Genomic DNA, 18,276 nt, shown 5'->3' on the forward strand with positions numbered 1-18,276 from the left:
AGCAAGTCCATCCTGGTATACCACATCGTTCCAATTCACTCTATCCCTTGCATGCCTTTCACCCTCCTGCATGTTCAGGCCCCGATCACTCATAATCTTTTTCACTCCATCTTTCCACCTCCAATTTGGTCTCCCACTTCTCCTCGTTCCCTCCACCTCTGACACGTATATCCTCTTGGTCAATCTTTCCTCACTCATTCTCTCCATGTGACCAAGCAATTTCAAAACACCCTCTTCTGCTCTCTCAATCACACTCTTTCATTACCACACATCTCTCGTACCCTTACATTACTTACTCGATCAAACCACCTCACACCACATATTGTCCTCAAACATCTCATTTCCAGCACATCCACCCTCATCCGCACAACTCTATCCATAGCCCACGCCTCGCAACCATATAACATTGTTGAAACCACTATTCCTTCAAACATACCCATTTTTGCTTTCCGAGATAATGTTCTCGACTACCACACATTCTTCAAGGCTTCCCAGAATTTTCGCCCCCTCCCCACCCTATGATTCACTTCCGCTTCCATGGTTCCATCCGCTACCAAATCTACTCCCAGATATCTAAAACACTTTACTTCCTCCAATTATTTTCCATTCAAACTTACCTCCCAGTTGACTTGTCCCTCAACCCTACTGTACCTAATAACCTTGCTCTTATTCACGTTTACTCTCAGCTTTCTTCTTTCGCACACTTTACCAAATTCAGTCACCAGCTTCTGCAGTTTCGCTCATGAGTCAGCCACCAGCGCTGTATCATCAGCGAACAACAATTGACTCACTTCCCAAGTTCTTTCATCCACAGCAGACTGCATACTTGCCCCTCTTTCCAAAACTCTTGCATTCACCTCCCTAACAACCCCTTCCATAAACAGATTAATGAACCATGGAGACATCACACACCCCTGCCGCAAACCTACATTCACTGAGAATATATATATATATATATATATATATATATATATATATATATATATATATATATATATATATATATATATATATATACATATATATATGCGATGTTTTTCTTATGCAGACCAGAATCTGTGTCAGAAGCTAACAACTTAAAATAATTGGCCCAAGATCCTGAGGGAGTATAGCTCGGGCGGCCACTTGAGTAATACTCAGGTTGAGCTACGGTTCAGGCAACACTGACCAGTCCTGACCCCAGCCTTCTGGGTCAAGGTAGACCTGCAGGATTCTTTTTAATGTTTGGGTAGTTTCTCTGGCCCCAGGGGTCGGCTCACACGCTGTGAGCGTGTCCGTAAGAGAAGGACCTGATGGGAAATGATGTGGAGCAAATGACCTCCGTCCATCCGTATCTCTTACGTCAACTTCTAGCTCGTCTGCCACCCACGCCCACACCCTGATCGTCTTCCGCCCACACCCACGTCCCGCCTTACGAACATCTTCGTCCAGCCCGACTGCTACCCACACTCACGTTCCGCCTGTCTGCTGGCCACATCCATATCCCTCCCATCTGCCACCCACGCCCACGCCCTGGTCGTCTTCCGCCCACACCCACGTCCCGCCTTACGAACATCTTCGTCCAGCCCGACTGCTACCCACACTCACGTTCCGCCTGTCTGCTGGCCACATCCATATCCCTCCCATCTACCACCCACGCCCACGTCCCACCCGACTGTTGGCCACGCCCACATCCCTTCCATCTGCCGCCCACGCTCGCCCCTTGGATGTGAAGTCAATAGCTTCATTACCTATGCCATCTTAGCGTGAGAATCTCAGTTTTTTATATTCATTCTGAACATGTTTCTTAACCTGAAGATTTTATCAAATGATTTCTATACAAAGTCTGAAATAATAAAATTCCGCTGGAAAGCAGATTTGATATTGTTTAGAAAACCGCAGTTTTGCTTCAGTAAACATGAAATGATAAGATTCCAGAAATCTTCAAATTTTGTCAAGTTCACCGTCTTTCAGAGCCTTGGCATGAGACCTATGAATTGTGAGTTTCCATATAATCTATCTTGGCTCAATATGTTCACAGTCACAGCTGAAAGCTGGTGACCGGTCCCACCGCCGGGACCACTTATTTAACCTGGTGATGTCTGTGGGTCATGAAAACAACAGACTGAAAGGCTAAGATGACTCTACTGTACAGTGATATATCTTCTTTGTGTGTGTGTATATATATATATATATATATATATATATATATATATATATATATATATATATATATATATATATATTTTTTTTTTTTTTTTTTTTTTTTTTTTGCTTTGTCGCTGTCTCCCGCGTTTGCGAGGTAGCGCAAGGAAACAGACGAAAGAAATGGCCCAACCCACCCCCATACACATGCCTTGATTCAATCCACTGACAGCACGTCAACCCCGGTATACCACATCGATCCAATTCACTCTATTCTTTGCCCTCCTTTCACACTCCTGCATGTTCAGGCCCCGATCACACAAAATCTTTTTCACTCCATCTTTCCACCTCCAATTTGGTCTCCCTCTTCTCCTCGTTCCCTCCACCTCCGACACATATATCCTCTTGGTCAATCTTTCCTCACTCATTCTCTCCATGTGACCAAGCCATTTCAAAACACCCTCTTCTGCTCTCTCAACCACGCTCTTTTTATTTCCACACATCTCTCTTACCCTTACGTTACTTACTCGATCAAACCACCTCACACCACACATTGTCCTCAAACATCTCATTTCCAGCACATCCATCCTCCTGCGCACAACTCTATCCATAGTCCACGCCTCGCAACCATACAACATTGTTGGAACCACTATTCCTTCAAACATACCCATTTTTGCTTTCCGAGATAATGTTCTCGACTTCCACACATTCTTCAAGGCTCCCAGAATTTTCGCCCCCTCCCCCACCCTATGATCCACTTCCGCTTCCATGGTTCCATCCGCTGCCAGATCCACTCCCAGATATCTAAAACACTTCACTTCCTCCAGTTTTTCTCCATTCAAACTCACCTCCCAATTGAATTGACCCTCAACCCTACAGTACCTAGCAACCTTGCTCTTATTCACATTTACTCTTAACTTTCTTCTTTCACACACTTTACCAAACTCAGTCACCAGCTTCTGCAGTTTCTCACATGAATCAGCCACCAGCGCTGTATCATCAGCGAACAACAAATGACTCACTTCCCAAGCTCTCTCATCCCCAACAGACTTCATACTTGCCCCTCTTTCCAAAACTCTTGCATTCACCTCCCTAACAACCCCATCCATAAACAAATTAAACAACCATGGAGATATCACACACCCCTGCCGCAAACCTACATTCACTGAGAACCAATCACTTTCCTCTCTTCCTACACGTACACATGCCTTACATCCTCGATAAAAACTTTTCACTGCTTCTAACAACTTGCTTCCCACACCATATATTCTTAATACCTTCCACAGAGCATCTCTATCAACTCTATCATATGCCTTCTCCAGATCCATAAATGCTACATACAAATCCATTTGCTTTTCTAAGTATTTCTCACATACATTCTTCAAAGCAAACACCTCATCCACACATCCTCTACCACTTCTGAAACCACACTGCTCTTCCCCAATCTGATGCTCTGTACATGCTTTCACCCTCTCAATCAATACCCTCCCATATAATTTACCAGGAATACTCAACAAACTTATACCTCTGTAATTTGAGCACTCACTCTTATCCCCTTTGCCTTTATACAATGGCACTATGCACGCATTCCGCCAATCCTCAGGCACCTCACCATGAGTCATACATACATTAAATAACCTTACCAACCAGTCAACAATACAGTCACCCCCTTTTTTAATAAATTCCACTGCAAGATATATATATATATATACATATATATATATATATATATATATATATATATATATATATATATATATATATATATATATATATATGAGAGAGAGAGAGAGAGAGAGAGAGGATCTCAAACGTTCCATGAGGGAAGATTTTCAGTTTTCACTTCTGATCTCGTCTATGTTGTGTATGGTGCAGTGATAATGATATGATATGTCTTGGCATTTATTCATATGCATGTGTTTGTGTGTGTGTGTGTGTGGCTATTTCCTGCTTGTTGATACAGTCTCGGATAATAAATGTTATCATAGAAATAATCATTTAGTATTTCAAACGTCGTTGTGGCGTGTGATACCAATATCTAAGACACCGGTTCCTTAAGTGTTAGAGGCCGTCTCATGTATTACAAGCCACCCCATGTGTTACAAAGTGATCCATGTGTTACAGGCTGTCCTATGTGTCACAGGCTGTCCCACGTGTTACATGTTTCCTCCTGTATTAGCAGCTGCCCTATGTGTCAGAGGCTCCCTCCTATAACACATGTTACTCCGTCTGTCTCATGTGTTACATGTTCTATACGCTGTTACAAGGGTTATAAGATGTCGTAGAGTTACAAGTTATCCAATGTGTTACAAAATGCCACGTGTATTACAGCTTAAATCATAAAGTACAAGCTGCTCCATAAACTGTAGAGTGTTGTATGTGTTACAGGCTGTTCCATATGTTACAAGCTTCTCTGTACGTTACAGATTGCCCCATGAGATGCAAATTGCCCCAAGTGTTATAAGCTGCCCCGGGTATATTAGGCTGTCCTGTGTATCACAATATACTCCTTGTGTTACAGACTACCACAAGTGGTACAAGCTAGTCCATGTGTTACAAGCCTCTCCGGGTATTACAACCTGTCCTGTGTGTTACATGCTGCTCTTTGTATTACAGAGTGCCACATGTGTTACATGCTGCTCCTTGTATTACAGAGTGCCAAATGTGTTACAAGCTGCCCTAGCACAACACACACACACACACACACACACACACACACACACACACACACACAGCTGTTTTCCACTGTCACAGTTTTATATGAGTGACTGATAGAGGGGAGGATCAGCCACGTATTATAATCGATAGATTTTTTTTTAATTCCCCTACACCCCTCCCTCACTCACGAGCGAGGCCTGGAGAAAGAGGAGGAGGAGGAGGAGGAGGAGGGGGAGGAGGGGGAGGAGGGAAAAACCCAGCTGGGTGTTGGAAGTCGTTTATATTTTGTCCATGATTTTATACGAACGTCTTCGTTGCCGAACGAATTGGTAAGGTTTCATCTGTGGTGGCACTCTGAACTCTAAAGATGGCGTATCACAGAAGGAAATTTTCTACGCAAAGACGAGAAAGTTCAAAAGTTTACGTCCATGGAATATCCTTACACCATAAACTTTTGGTTGTGTTATGAAAATAAGAACTGACGGCGGGGCGGGGGGATGATGTTGAAGACATATGTCGATTGGTGAAATAGGAACAGAGGAAAAGGAATGACAGAAGTAGTAATATGGGAGAGGAAGACTTTACGGGGAAGAAAGTAAGACCAGTGATGGATCACGTTAGTATGGTTAGCGCAGACCTTGTTGATGAGGAACAAGGTAGGTATATGAAGGCAAGGGGAGTGTAGATGAGATTTTTTCTATATACTTAGATAAGTAGAAGGAAACAAAATTAAAGAAAAAAGTTGATTGCAAGATTCAAGTTAGCAGATGAGCACTTGGGGAAGTTACGCCTATGTATGATGTGCATGAAAGACCTTTGAGTGTCTGTTTAGAACGTATTTACGAATCAGAGCATTTACGAGAGTACGGGCCGGCGTGAGTGAGTAGTCTGAAATAAATGTGGGAGTACGTCAAGGCTGTGTGTGTGATATGCCCGTGGTGGTTCAGTAATGTTTTCATACGCATCTGGCACGCCCTGAGATGAAGACGAGGCGGGTGCGCTCTGGCGTGACACTGAACCATGGAGAAGCAAAATAGAAATTGCCGCATGTTTTTGTACGCATATAATGCTCTATTATTAGCTGGGTCAAAGGATGGACAGGACAGAGTGGTGAGCCTGAGGAGGATGCTGAACGCGAAGGCGAATAAAAGTTAAATGCTAACGTTTTGAAAGGATTAGGTGATAATTTTGCTAGGACCAGTGTGTACGGTGAAGAACTGGAAGTTGTGGATGATACTAGATATTTAGGAATACAGTTATGTGAGGATAGTAGTGTGAAAATTCATGCAAGGGGAAGGAGAACCTTCGGGTGTACTGAAAATTCTGGTGAATGTGAAAAGGTTAAGTGTAAAATGTACAAGAGGCTTTCATAGAGGGGTATTCGTCTCTACACTGATATATTTCAGGTGTCTCCCATGTGTGTGTAAGGCCAGGACAGAACTAAAGGGGAATCAGTGGAGATGGATCATTTGAATGATATACTTCATATTAGGAGGATAGACAGAAAAAAGAGGTGAGAAGTTATGTGGTTGTGAAGTAGTCAATAGAAATGTTCACAGATGAAATAAAGGATTTGGTCATGTAGAACGTTTGGCAGACGATAGGTTGGTCAAGATGACGTGCATAGCAGCACAGTAGACGGTACATGGAGGAGTGGCAGACCACGTCATAGATGAATGGATGTAATGGAAGAATTGACTCGGGATAAGGATAACGAAGACGATATGCAGCTCGGAGAATGACTGGGGAACAGCTGCAATACGCTGGAGGCACAAACACAAGCATTACTCTATGGCCAATCATCAAAAAGAAAATATGTACATGATATAATGATGATGGGAGACTTTAAGACACTGCATCAAAGTAGGGAGAGCGTGTTTGCTAGCACCGTAATGCAATTTCTTGAGACAACTTCTTGCGATTTAAACACGTATTATATTCAGTTTTTGCAAGAAATGAAGGTATTTTTGATAATATTGTAAGTGGAGGAAAACTTGGCACAAGTGATCAAAGAAGAGATACTTTTGAGGTAGTGATCAATACTGTTACTCAAGATGAAGAAACGAAAATGTCTAAACGTTTTATGGAAATGTCCGGTTATAAGCCTCATGTTTGTAGTTACACTCTTCTCCGCACCGTGATAGTGAGTTCGATGAAAATCTTAACTGCTGGGTCATGTGAGCCTGACGGGACTTGACCGTTTTACATCCCATTTCTCATGGACGTGAGATGAAAGGTAATCGATTACTAGTAATCGCTTCGTGAGTTTCCTATTATAAGAGGGCTAGCAAACGACTTATGAAAAATACATTGTCAAAAATAACAAAAGAATCCCAAATAATCTTACAAATATGTTATAAGCAAGTCTGTTGGTCCATTGCTCTCAGAAAACGGGGACTTAGTTCAAGGTAATGAAGGCATGACGAGTAAAAATGTCTTTTCCGTCCGTATTTACCACTGAAGACACATCTCGTGTTCCAGATCCACTTCAAATAATAGTAGATAAGAACATTTTGCAATAAGTTGACATAGAAATAAGATACAATGTCGGTACTGAATGGAATGTGAGTAAATAAAAATGGTGGGTCCTGATAAGTTTTAGCCATGAACGATGAAAGAAATGAAAAATGAAATAGTTCAGCCTGTGACTGCTCCTGCCAGTTCGTTACTTGCAATAGGAAAGGTTCCACAAGATTGGAATTTTACCAGCTTTTTGAAACTGGTTATACGTCCCTGCTCGATAATGATTATTGAATTAGCTTGAAGTCGGTAACTGATAAACTTATGGAATCCATGATTCCAGACAAAACTGTAAAGCTAGATGATCGCTACTCTTGATGACCCGTAACATGGTTCCTGACAATATAGTTCATATGTAAAAGATGTTTCATGTCTCTTATGATACAATCAACAGTTAGGATGAAAATAAGGCAGCTAATTTTATGTATTTCGATTTTCAAAAAGCATCAATGAAATATGATTCCCGCGTCAAAGCTTGCTAATAAAAGTTGTTAGAATGGTGTTATACTTCAGTGATAAGAAAATGGGTTGGCCGGACGGAAACTAAGACTTTCTAGTAACGTAATAACCTCAGAATGGTTAGACGCAACAAGTGATGTGTCACAGGGATCAGTTTTAGACAAAATATGCCACTGATGTCTATCATTGGTACTGGTAATGGGTTATGCTCTGAAACATCACACTTTGTAACCTGAAACAAACCAACTGGTGGATTGGGCTTCGTAGGCAACGTTTAACAAATCGGCATGAAAAATAAGAAAGCAACAGTTTAAATTCTGTGGAACTTAAAACGTAAATGATGTGAAAAGCTTAGATATAATGATCTCCACTGACCGAAGGCTAAGTAAGCCGGGCGGATGTGAAAAGGGCGGAAAATGAATTGTTTCATTGGTCGTCACGTAATTTCATATTATAAATCTCAACCTCACTCCTTACAGCTCATGGGTATGACCCCACTTTGAATAATAGTCTCAACTTTGGTCACCCTCTGTGGGAAAGGACGGATCGAATCGAGAGTTACAGCGGCGAGCTACCACGATAATTGCCTGAATGAGAGATATATCCTATGAGAACGGCTCAGAACATTTAGATTCATCTAGAATAGGATAAGAATAAAAAGTTAAAAGATCATTTGATACAGGTGTTCAAAAATATCAAAAGCTTTTACAGTCTTGTTCTAAGCAGCTACCTAAGATTAGTCTGTATTCACTTGTACCAATGGATACAAACTCTTGGCAAATGTTTCACATCGAGTGAGGCAAAGAACTTCTCCAATAAGAGCGGTTGAGAGTATCACAGTAGATACGTTTGGACAAATGGCTTTGAGTCCGCAACTGTCTTTATTTGCGTTTAGTTACTTCTGAGTTTCAAATTTTCTAAATATTTTTTTTCTCTGCTTCTGATCTCTCGTACTACTACAGACAGTTTCGAAAAGACTCAGTGGCTTGTTGGTGTTTACATTCGTTTGTGTTTTGTATCTGGACTTGGTATGAATGGAGACCTTGGTCTCAGACGAATCTACTTTCAGTGTAAAGTGAGAAATCAAAAACCCTTTCTATGAGCGTAGAAGTTTATGTTTCACTCAAACAGGCTGGGTTTGGAGTGGAGACGTATGTCAATGATGCTGCGGAGGCCGTAAAGAGTACAATTCACCCTTATCATCGCGAACTTGGATTCGAGTAAAGATTTAGATATAGATAGATAGATAGATAGATAGATAGATAGATAGAGAGAACAAAAGTATATCATTCTTGTGTGTGTGCGTGAAAACATTTAGTAAAGTTGTAACGATTTGATAATTACTGTTGTAAGTGAAGCAACTTTCACTTTTGAAAAATAACATTGTTGTCCTGGGTGATCTTATCAGATTTCTTACATCGTATCATTTCTTTATCATTATTTGTCTGACTTAATGACCGCAATACTGAGTGTATAAGGAAGACCACGCCACAACCCGTGCCACGAACGCGCCTGGCACTAAAACAGGGTTGGTTGACGATCCCAAGCTCACACCTCAGGGGTGTTGGTCAGCCACTCATCCAAGGGCATGGGGAGGGTGTGGACTGACTGCTCAGCTGCTTTCCTCATGGCAAGGAGTGAGGGTGAGGCGTGTTCTGGTCGGTCGCCAATCTCGGGGCAAGGGTTGTTGGTTAATTCCGGTAGCGAGTGTATTCTGGTCAACCGTCTGCCTAAAGGCAAGGGGTGTGGGTTGGTAGGGGTGGTGTGTGCGTGTATAGGGTACGTTCCTGTGGGTCGAGCTACTTCCTGAGTTGATCCAGATCACTGACACATCAAGCACCGTATTACCAGAAGCATTACACGTGACCCCGAGTGTGCAAATGGTATGCAAATGTTCATGTGAATGTTTGTACAAAAAATATACATATTTTTGTGTGTTAAATTGTGCTGATTCTAGGATCAAGCAAAGGCTCCTCTCTCGGGTATGAAAACAAATTTTGGAATATGTTAAATAAAATTTATTTAAATATATAACAATAAGGACGCCTGCGTGTGGCTGAGGCGTCCGCTTGATACATCAACACAACTTACACACTGGAATATACAGACATGCACTTTGGTATGTTACGAGGCTGTGTGTGGCCGCTCCTGCTGGCGTCGACGACGTCCCAACGCCTGCTGCAGAGGGGCCATGGGATTGCCCTTCAGCCGTGATTTTGATGTGTCATCGGCGAGGGCGGCGGTGGCGTCGGGGCGGTGGGCGGGACTAGTCGTGGGCGGCGTGTCAGTTCTTCAGGTGCTGAAGGTATAGGGCAGTGAGGGCGCCCTGGGCAGGGAAGGAGGTGCCAGTGGGTCCACCATGGCCGCCCAGGTAGGCCAAGGGCGCCGGGCACAGGAGCGGGGGTCCTGGCTGAGGCATGAAACCCCCAGCGTAAGACAACATACCGGGCGGGCTGGGTGGCTGGGTGGGCGTGTTAACGTCGCAGCCAGGGTTCTGTTTCTTCCACTTGGTGCGGCGGTTCTGGAACCAGATCTTGACCTGCGTCTCCGTCAGGTTGAGCGCCAGCGCCAGGTTGAGTCTCTCGCACACACTCAGGTACCGTGTGTGTTTGAACTTGTTCTCGAGAGCCACCAGCTGCTCGTAGGTGAAGGCTGTGCGCGCCCGGCGAGGCTTGCCGCTCCCGGCCTCACATCGCCGCTTCTTAGGGGCGCCGCCGCCCGCCTCCAAACCCTCAGCCGACGCGTCGTCGCAAGCGTCGTCCCCGCCGTCGTCGCTGCCACCGCCGCCTCCGACGCTTACCTCAGAGTCTGAATCTAATACAAACATTAAACATTAGCTCAACCGACCATAGAGTAGGATGACGTCACACATCCTGTCTTCTGCTGTCATCCTCAAATATGAAGAACAAACCTTTAGTATATATATATATATATATATATATATATATATATATATATATATATATTGGTGCGTATAATAGATATTTTAAATACATTTGAAAAATGTAAAAACATGTTTGAATAAATCTTTTTCACTAATAAAATTGTTCGCCAAGGCTTAGCAAAATTCCATATCCTATTACTCTCAGTGGATTTCAAACATTTTAAATATTTCTCTCTTTCTCTCAAGCATTATATATATATATATATATATATATATATATATATATATATATATATATTGGTACACGTTAATGAATTTCAAACATTTACTTGACACACTAACGCAAAGTTTCATACCAAACGAATATCAGACAAGTATCTCCACAGCAGAGGAGCTTACCGCAGACTGCGGAGGTGTCGGGGTGGAGGTGGGCGTCATCAATGGATGAGGTGACCTGGACTCGACCCACGAACTTGTTCGGGTCTAAGATGTCCACCACGGAGAAGGAGGTGTGTCGGGCGCCCGGCGTTTCTGTGTGTTGTGGCTTGGCTTCCCGCGAGTAGGGCGAGGGGCTACCCGCTAACCCTTGATTCTCTGCTTGCGTGTTCTGCTGCTGTTGCGCCTCCGGCGACCTGCTGGAGTCACGAGGGCTACTACTGACTGAGGTTGTGGTGGTGGTTGTGGTGGTAGCGGCGGCGGCGGTGTCGTCGACATGCGACGATCTGACGGAGGGACTGCTACAGTTGGCAGTGGTGGTGGCCAGTCTTTGGGCGTCTGTGTTGAGCTTGCTGACGACGGAGTAGCTGAGGTCCATAGGCGAGGTGGTGGTGTTGGTGGGCAGTAGCGGTGCCGCTGCCTGGTGGGCCTTTCCTCTGGGCAAGACAGAGTCGGGCGAAATAGGCCTTGAATCCATGTCCATAAACTTGTTCTGAACACTTTTTAACTCAGCACTTCATCGTGGTCGGCCCACGCACAAGTTCTCTCACAGTGTGTTATGTCGCCAGCGTCTGTTACAAAGATCGTCTCACTCCTCACGTCTGTCCGTCTCGGCTCCCAGCGAGCAACTAAGCTCTCCTCTCCTCTGTCAGATGATATATTTGATGTTGCTAAACAACTCCCGAGCCATGGGGCGAGTTTACCAAATGAGGCTTCACCCAACTTAATGACGACAGTAATTGGCTACTGAAATCCCTACTTATCTAAACACACTTGCCATTGGTCCAGAGAGATTGATCCGTGATACACACCCACCGCTGATTGGCTCTCGGAGCGCTAGGGGGGATGGGACGCGGCTCGTGAGTGGCCGAGAAGGATTGTTTACAGAGGGTGATTGTGATGCGGCTCGTGATTGGCTGAAGGTGACTGCAGAGGAGGAGGGATGGTAAAAGAATCATCACCCGGTTAATGATGATGCGAAAATACGATTACCTCGTCAAGAATTCCATTTCACACCTACGTTACCCCTGAGCTTCTCGACATGTCGGCGGGAAACGCCACTCGGGCCCCAAGCAAACATAATTTTCCCGCCTAAACTTGAATTCAACCCCTGACTTACATTACGGCCCCCGCGGACACCAGTCTAAACTTTACTCACTTTACCCACTTTGAAGCACTTTGTTTGGGCCTGGGTAACCACAGCGCGAGGCGGGAGGGGAGAGGAGCTCATTAACCAAGAGTGAGGTGGCGGAGGGCGGGTGAAGTGCGGCTGGTGGAGCGTGTGAGGTTATCACATGAGATTAACTCCTGCCCAGATTATCATCTCCACGCTGCTGTTTGTTTCTTCCCCAGGGTTTTAATTAAGGCCGCCAGCGTCTTGGCTGGCCGGGCGGTGAGGCGACGCGGGAGGAGGGACGGCGACGGGTGAGGGGGAGGAGGTGGAGCGGTGACGGTTGAGGGAGGAGGAGGAGCGATGACGGGTGAGGGAGGAGGAGCGGTGACGAATGAAGGGAGGAGGAGGAACGGTTAGGGGAGGAGGGACGGTTACGGGTGAGAGGAGGAGAGTTTGGTGACTGGTGAGGAAGGATGAGGGGCGGTGGCGGGTGAGAGGAGGAATAGGTGTGGGTAAGGATAAGGGGAGGAGGAGCTACAACAGCGATGGGTGAGGGGATGAGAGTGACGGAGGGAGGAAGGAGGGCAGTGAGAGCTGAGGGGAGGAGGAGGAAGAAGAGCAGCGGTTACGGATGAGGAGAGGATGATGAGCAACGGTGAGCAGTAAAGGAGGAGGGTGACGAGTGAGGGAGGAGGAGGGGGTGATGGGTTAGGGGAAGAAGAGGGACAGAAATGGATGAAGGGAAGATAGAGGGCAGTTGATGGGTTATTGAGGAGTTGTGGTGGAGGAGGGTTGATGACTGGTGACGAGGAAGGGGAGGAGGGTGAAGGGTGAGGGGGGAACAGAAGCAGTGACGGTTGAGTGAAGGAGGGTGATGGGTGATGGATGCAGGAAGGAGAGGAGTGGTGACGGTGGAGGAATATTATCAGGTGAGGGTAAAGGAGAGGTGACGGGGTGAGGTCGGTGTTTGGTGAGGGGAGGAGGAGGGGCTCTGATAGGTCAGGGAAGGTGAGGCTGTGGTGAGTGAGGGGAGGAGAGTTACAAGTAAGGAGAGGAATGATGCCGGATGAGTGAGGAAGGATGGTGACGGGTAAGGAGAGACGGAATGGTGCTGAGGGAGGAGGGGTGGTGACCGGTGTGGAGAAGAGGGGTGATGCCGGATGAGGAGAGGCTGAGTTGTGGTGACTGGCAAGGCGAAGAAAGGCAATGACGGGTGAGGGGACATTGTTGACGAAGTATGGGTGGAGGATGACGAGTGAGAGGAGAAAGGGAAGAGGATGACGATTGAGGGGACATTGTTGACGAAGTATGGGTGGAGGATGACGAGTGAGAGGAGAAAGGGAGGCGGATGACGGTTGAGGGAAGAGGGAGTCGAGTCAGGGATGTCGGAAGGGTAGTTATGGATGAGGGGAGTCGAAGGGGGTATTGATGGATGAGGTGAGTTGAAAGGATAGTGGTGGATGAGGAAAGTCGGAAGGGTAGTTATGAATGAGGGGAGTCGAAGGACTAGTTATGAATGAGGGAAGTCGGAAGGGTAGTGATGGATGAGGGGAGTCGGAAGGGTAGTCATGGATGAGGGAAGTCGAAGGGGTAGTGATGGATGAGGGAAGTCGGAAGGGTAGTAATGGATGAGTGGAGTCGGAAGGGTAGTCATGGATGAGGGAAGTCGAAGGGGTAGTGATGGATGAGGGGAGTTGGAAGGGTAGCGATGGACGAGGGGAAGAGGGTGATGGGTGAGGGGGAGAGAGAGAACAGTGAGGTAGGAAGGTGACGGCTGAGGCTGTAGTGGAGGGTAACATGATAATGTGGTGGAGTAATGCTGAAATGAGATGGATGTCGTGTGGTGCACGACGAGCAGGGTGTGGTGTGGAGTATGACGGGCAGAGTGAGCTGGATGTGGTGTGGTGTGTGATGGCCAGAGCGGGCTGGATGTGGTAATGTATGACGGGCAGAGTGGGCAGGGTGTGATGTATTACGGGCAGAGCGGGCTGGGTGTGGTGTGGTGTATGACGGGCAGAGTGGGCTGGATGCGGTAATGTATGACGGGCAGAGTAAGCGGGGTGGGTGTAGTGCCTGACGGCATGAGTGGGCGTGGTGGGTGTAGTAAATAATGGGCGGTGTGGCTGTGGTGTGATGCAAGACCAGCGTGATGGGCGTGCTGTGGTTTAGTGTATGACGGTCATGTGATGTCATGTGGTGTGATGCATGATAGGGGGCGGGCTTGGAGAGGTGTGATGCATGATGGGCGAGGCAGGTGTAGTATGGTGCATAATGGGCGGGGTGGATGCAGTGTTGTCACGGCGGGTAGGTTGAAAGAGAAGTGATGGGGTGCATGACGGGCTTGGTGGGTGCGATGTAGTGCATGGGGGCAGGTTGAGTGTGGTGTGGCGCATGACGGTTGGTATGGTTGTGTCGTGGTTCGTAAGGGGTGGAATGGGTGTGACGCATAATGACGGAGTAGCTGTAGTGTGGTAAATTGCATAATGGGCAGGGTAGCTGTGATGCGGTGTGATGCCTGGCGGTCGATGTGGATGTGGTGTGGTGTAGTGCGTGGCAGGGAGGATGAATCTAGTGTGATGTGGTGCATGGCTGGGGGGATGGTGTGGTGTGGTGTGGTGTGGTGCGTTACTTAGGGGATGATTGTGGTGTGGTTGTGGGTGTGGGTGGGGTGTGATTCATGGGAGTCTTGGTGGTGGTATTGAGGGTGGCGTGGTTAATGTGGGATGGGGCGGTGGTATTGTGGAACAACAGATACAGTGGAATGGGAAGAGGAGGTCCTCAGGCACCAGGTGATGGGATAAGAAGAGATCCAAATCCCCAGGAGTTAGGGTAGGAAGAGGACGTCCCAGGCTATAGGTCTCGGGATAGGAAAAGGAGATCCCAAGCACCACGTACTGGGATAAGAAGAGGGGTTCCTTAGCATCAGGAGTTGGGATAAGAAGAGGAAGTCTAGCATCAATGTTCGGATAGGAAAAGGACATCCCAAACACTAGGTGTTGGAATAAAAAGAAGAGATTCCAAGCACCATACTATGGGAGAGGAAGAGGATGTCCCTAGCATCAGGTGCTGGGATAGGAAGAGGAGATCCCAAGCAACAGATGCTGGGATAGGATGAGGAAGTCCCTAGACCCATATTTTGGGATAGGAAGAGGAGGTCCCTCACATCAGATGTTGGTATAAGAAGAGGACGTCCAAGGCTCCGGGTGTTGGGAGAGGAAGAGTAGGCCACAAATACCAAGTGTTAGGAACAGGAGGTCCAGAAACCAGGTGTTGTGAGGGGAAGAGGATGTCCCTAGCTTCAGCAAAGCAGTGTTGACATCCTAGGAGTATGATATTACTGACAACACCACGGCGGATGGTGTATTTTTGAGACGAACAAATCTTACTCATGACTGGATTAGGTCTTCCGAAGGGTAGCACCTTACAGTGGAAGAGACTTAACACTACTGGTTTCAGTTTAGTTTACCATGTGAGAAACGAAGCTATAGCAACGTCTAGTGATCATACTGATGGTGGTCGTTGTGGCTGGGATGGAGCTATCCTCTGTAGCGTTCTGTAAGAGCTCGGATGAACTCGATGCAGTTGTGTGAACTCCAACTTGGGGACGAGGGATCTCAAGTGGCCAAAGATGATGGTGGCGGGAATGGTAAAATAGTTTCCAACCATAATGTCGGCAAAGGTTAAGTGAAGGCTGGAAAGAGCTAGTAGGACAAGTTTCATGAGTGCTTCTTGGGAAGCGGTGTAACAGTCACTGAAGATGATCATGTTTGCATTTTTCTGAGCATTTCCTTGTAACTCCTCTGTTGAAGTAGATGAGGAAGACTGGATAGCAAAGGCATTGGCAAACTTGAGAAGATTATAAGTTGTGCAAATGTTCTTAAGCTCAAGGGGAGGGAGCTCAGATGTCTTCATAGGACAAAAAATGTAAAGACGATAAGCTGAAAGATTTATTGATGGTGTTAATGTGTTCCTTCAGCTTAATGTGTCGTCCAGAGAGACATCGAGAAGTTTGGTGAATTAGACAAGCTGGAAGAAGCTAAAGCCTTGTTAGACATTAGAGGTTGAAAGTAAGGCTGATGCGTAAGATTATGGTTCTGGTTATTGGTTGGTGGTGACATGGTTGGCAAAGGTCCTTTTCTAAGGACGTTTAATTTTCTTTTCCTCTTTTTTTTGTAGCGATACAGGCGAGAGAACAGCTGACAACACTAATGGGAGAGTCATCACCGTACTGCCTTCGAGCATGTACAACCATCAGAGCACAGGATATATTGCAAGGATGAGGACACACAAGGACTTCGTGTTTGTTTCTTGTAGGACGCTATCGGGAAGGAATTGGAAGGTGGAGATGGTCGATATACACACACACACACACACACACACACATATATATATATATATATATATATATATATATATATATATATATATATATATATATATATATATATTTTTTTTTTTTTGCTTTGTCGCTGTCTCCCGCGTTTGCGAGGTAGCACAAGGAAACAGACGAAATAAATGGCCCAACCCACCCCATACACATGTATATACATACGTCCACACACGCAAATATGCATACCTACACAGCTTTCCATGGTTTACCCCAGACGCTTCACATGCCCTGATTCAATCCACTGACAGCACGTCAACCCCGGTATACCACATCGATCCAATTCACTCTATTCCTTGCCCTCCTTTCACCCTCCTGCATGTTCAGGCCCCGATCACACAAAATCTTTTTCACTCCATCTTTCCACCTCCAATTTGGTCTTTGGTGGAAAGATGGAGTGAAAAAGATTTTGAGTGATCGGGGCCTGAACATGCAGGAGGGTGAAAGGCGGGCAAGGAATAGAGTGAATTGGATCGATGTGGTACCAATACCGGGGTTGACGTGCTGTCAGTGGATTGAATCAGGGCATGTGAAGCGTCTGGGGTAAACCATGGAAAGTTGTGTGGGGCCTGGATGTGGAAAGGGAGCTGTGGTTTCTGGCATTATTGCATGACAGCTAGAGACTGAGTGTGAACGAATGGGGCCTTTGTTGTCTTTTCCTAGCGCTACCTCGCACACATGAGGGGAGAGGGGGATAGTATTCCATGTGTGGCGAAGTGACGATGGGAATGAATAAAGGCAGACAGTGTGAATTGTGTGCATGGGTATATATGTATGTGTCTGTGTGTGTATATATATGTGTACATTGAGATGTATAGGTATGTATAATTGCGTGTGTGGACGTGTATGTATATACATGTGTATGGTGGTGGGTTGGGCCATTTCTTTCGTCTGTTGCGCTACCTCGCAAACGCGGGAGACAGCGACAAATCAAAATAAATAAATATAATATATATATATATATATATATATATATATATATATATATATATATATATATATATATATGTATATATATATATATATACATATATATATATATTTATATATATATATATATATATATATATATATATATATATATATATATATATATATATATATATATATATATATATATATATATATATATATATATATATATATATATATATATATATATATATATATATATATATATATATATATATATATATATATGGCTTGTGAATTGTCTTGGGAGTAAAGTCAGGGGTTGGTGAGAGGACAAGAGCAAAGGAAGGAGTTGCACTACTCTTGAAGCAGGAGTTCTGGGAGTATGTAATGGAGTGTAAAAAATTAAACTCTTGATTGTTATGGGTAAAACTAAAAGTGGATGGAGAGAGATGGGTGATTATTGATGCTTATGCACCTAGTCATGAGAAGAAAGATCATGAGAGGCAAGTGTTTTGGGAGCAGCTTAATCAGTGTGTTAGCAGCTTTGAAGTACGATACCAGGTTTTAGTGAAGGGTGATTTGAATGCAAAGGTGAGTAATGTGGCAGTTGAGGGTATAATTGTTGTACATGGAATGTTCATGGGGTGTGAATGGAAATGGTGGAGAGCGTTGTAGATTTGTGTGCTGAAAAAGGACTGATGATTGGGAATACCTGGTTTGAAAATAGATATATACATAAGTATACGTCTGTAAGTAGGAGAGATGGCCAGAGAGTGTTAT

At 45.2% G+C, this 18,276-nt stretch overlaps 1 protein-coding gene across 1 annotated transcript; it reads right to left on the reverse strand.

Annotated features, from left to right (window-relative positions):
- Positions 1–9,773: 9,773 nt before the first annotated feature.
- On the reverse strand, positions 9,774–11,719 carry LOC139752606 (NK1 transcription factor-related protein 1-like). Its single transcript, XM_071668361.1, has 2 exons — positions 11,045–11,719; positions 9,774–10,575 (listed from the first exon to the last, which is right to left on the reverse strand). The coding sequence occupies exons 1-2, from the start codon at positions 11,562–11,564 to the stop codon at positions 10,046–10,048; spliced, it is 1,050 nt and encodes a 349-aa protein (XP_071524462.1). The 5' UTR covers positions 11,565–11,719; the 3' UTR covers positions 9,774–10,045.
- Positions 11,720–18,276: the final 6,557 nt, after the last annotated feature.

The sequence above is a fragment of the Panulirus ornatus genome, chromosome 13, assembly GCF_036320965.1.
Source record: "Panulirus ornatus isolate Po-2019 chromosome 13, ASM3632096v1, whole genome shotgun sequence".
NCBI lineage: Eukaryota > Metazoa > Arthropoda > Malacostraca > Decapoda > Palinuridae > Panulirus > Panulirus ornatus.

Bases quoted from the DNA above. Each gene is read 5' to 3' on its own strand.
- LOC139752606 (XM_071668361.1), bottom strand. From the start codon at position 11,564: ATGGACATGGATTCAAGGCCTATTTCGCCCGACTCTGTCTTGCCCAGA. The intron at 10,576-11,044 runs GTAAGCTCCTCT...TGTTTGTATTAG, and splicing joins CGACACCTCCGCAGTCTGCG to ATTCAGACTCTGAGGTAAGC.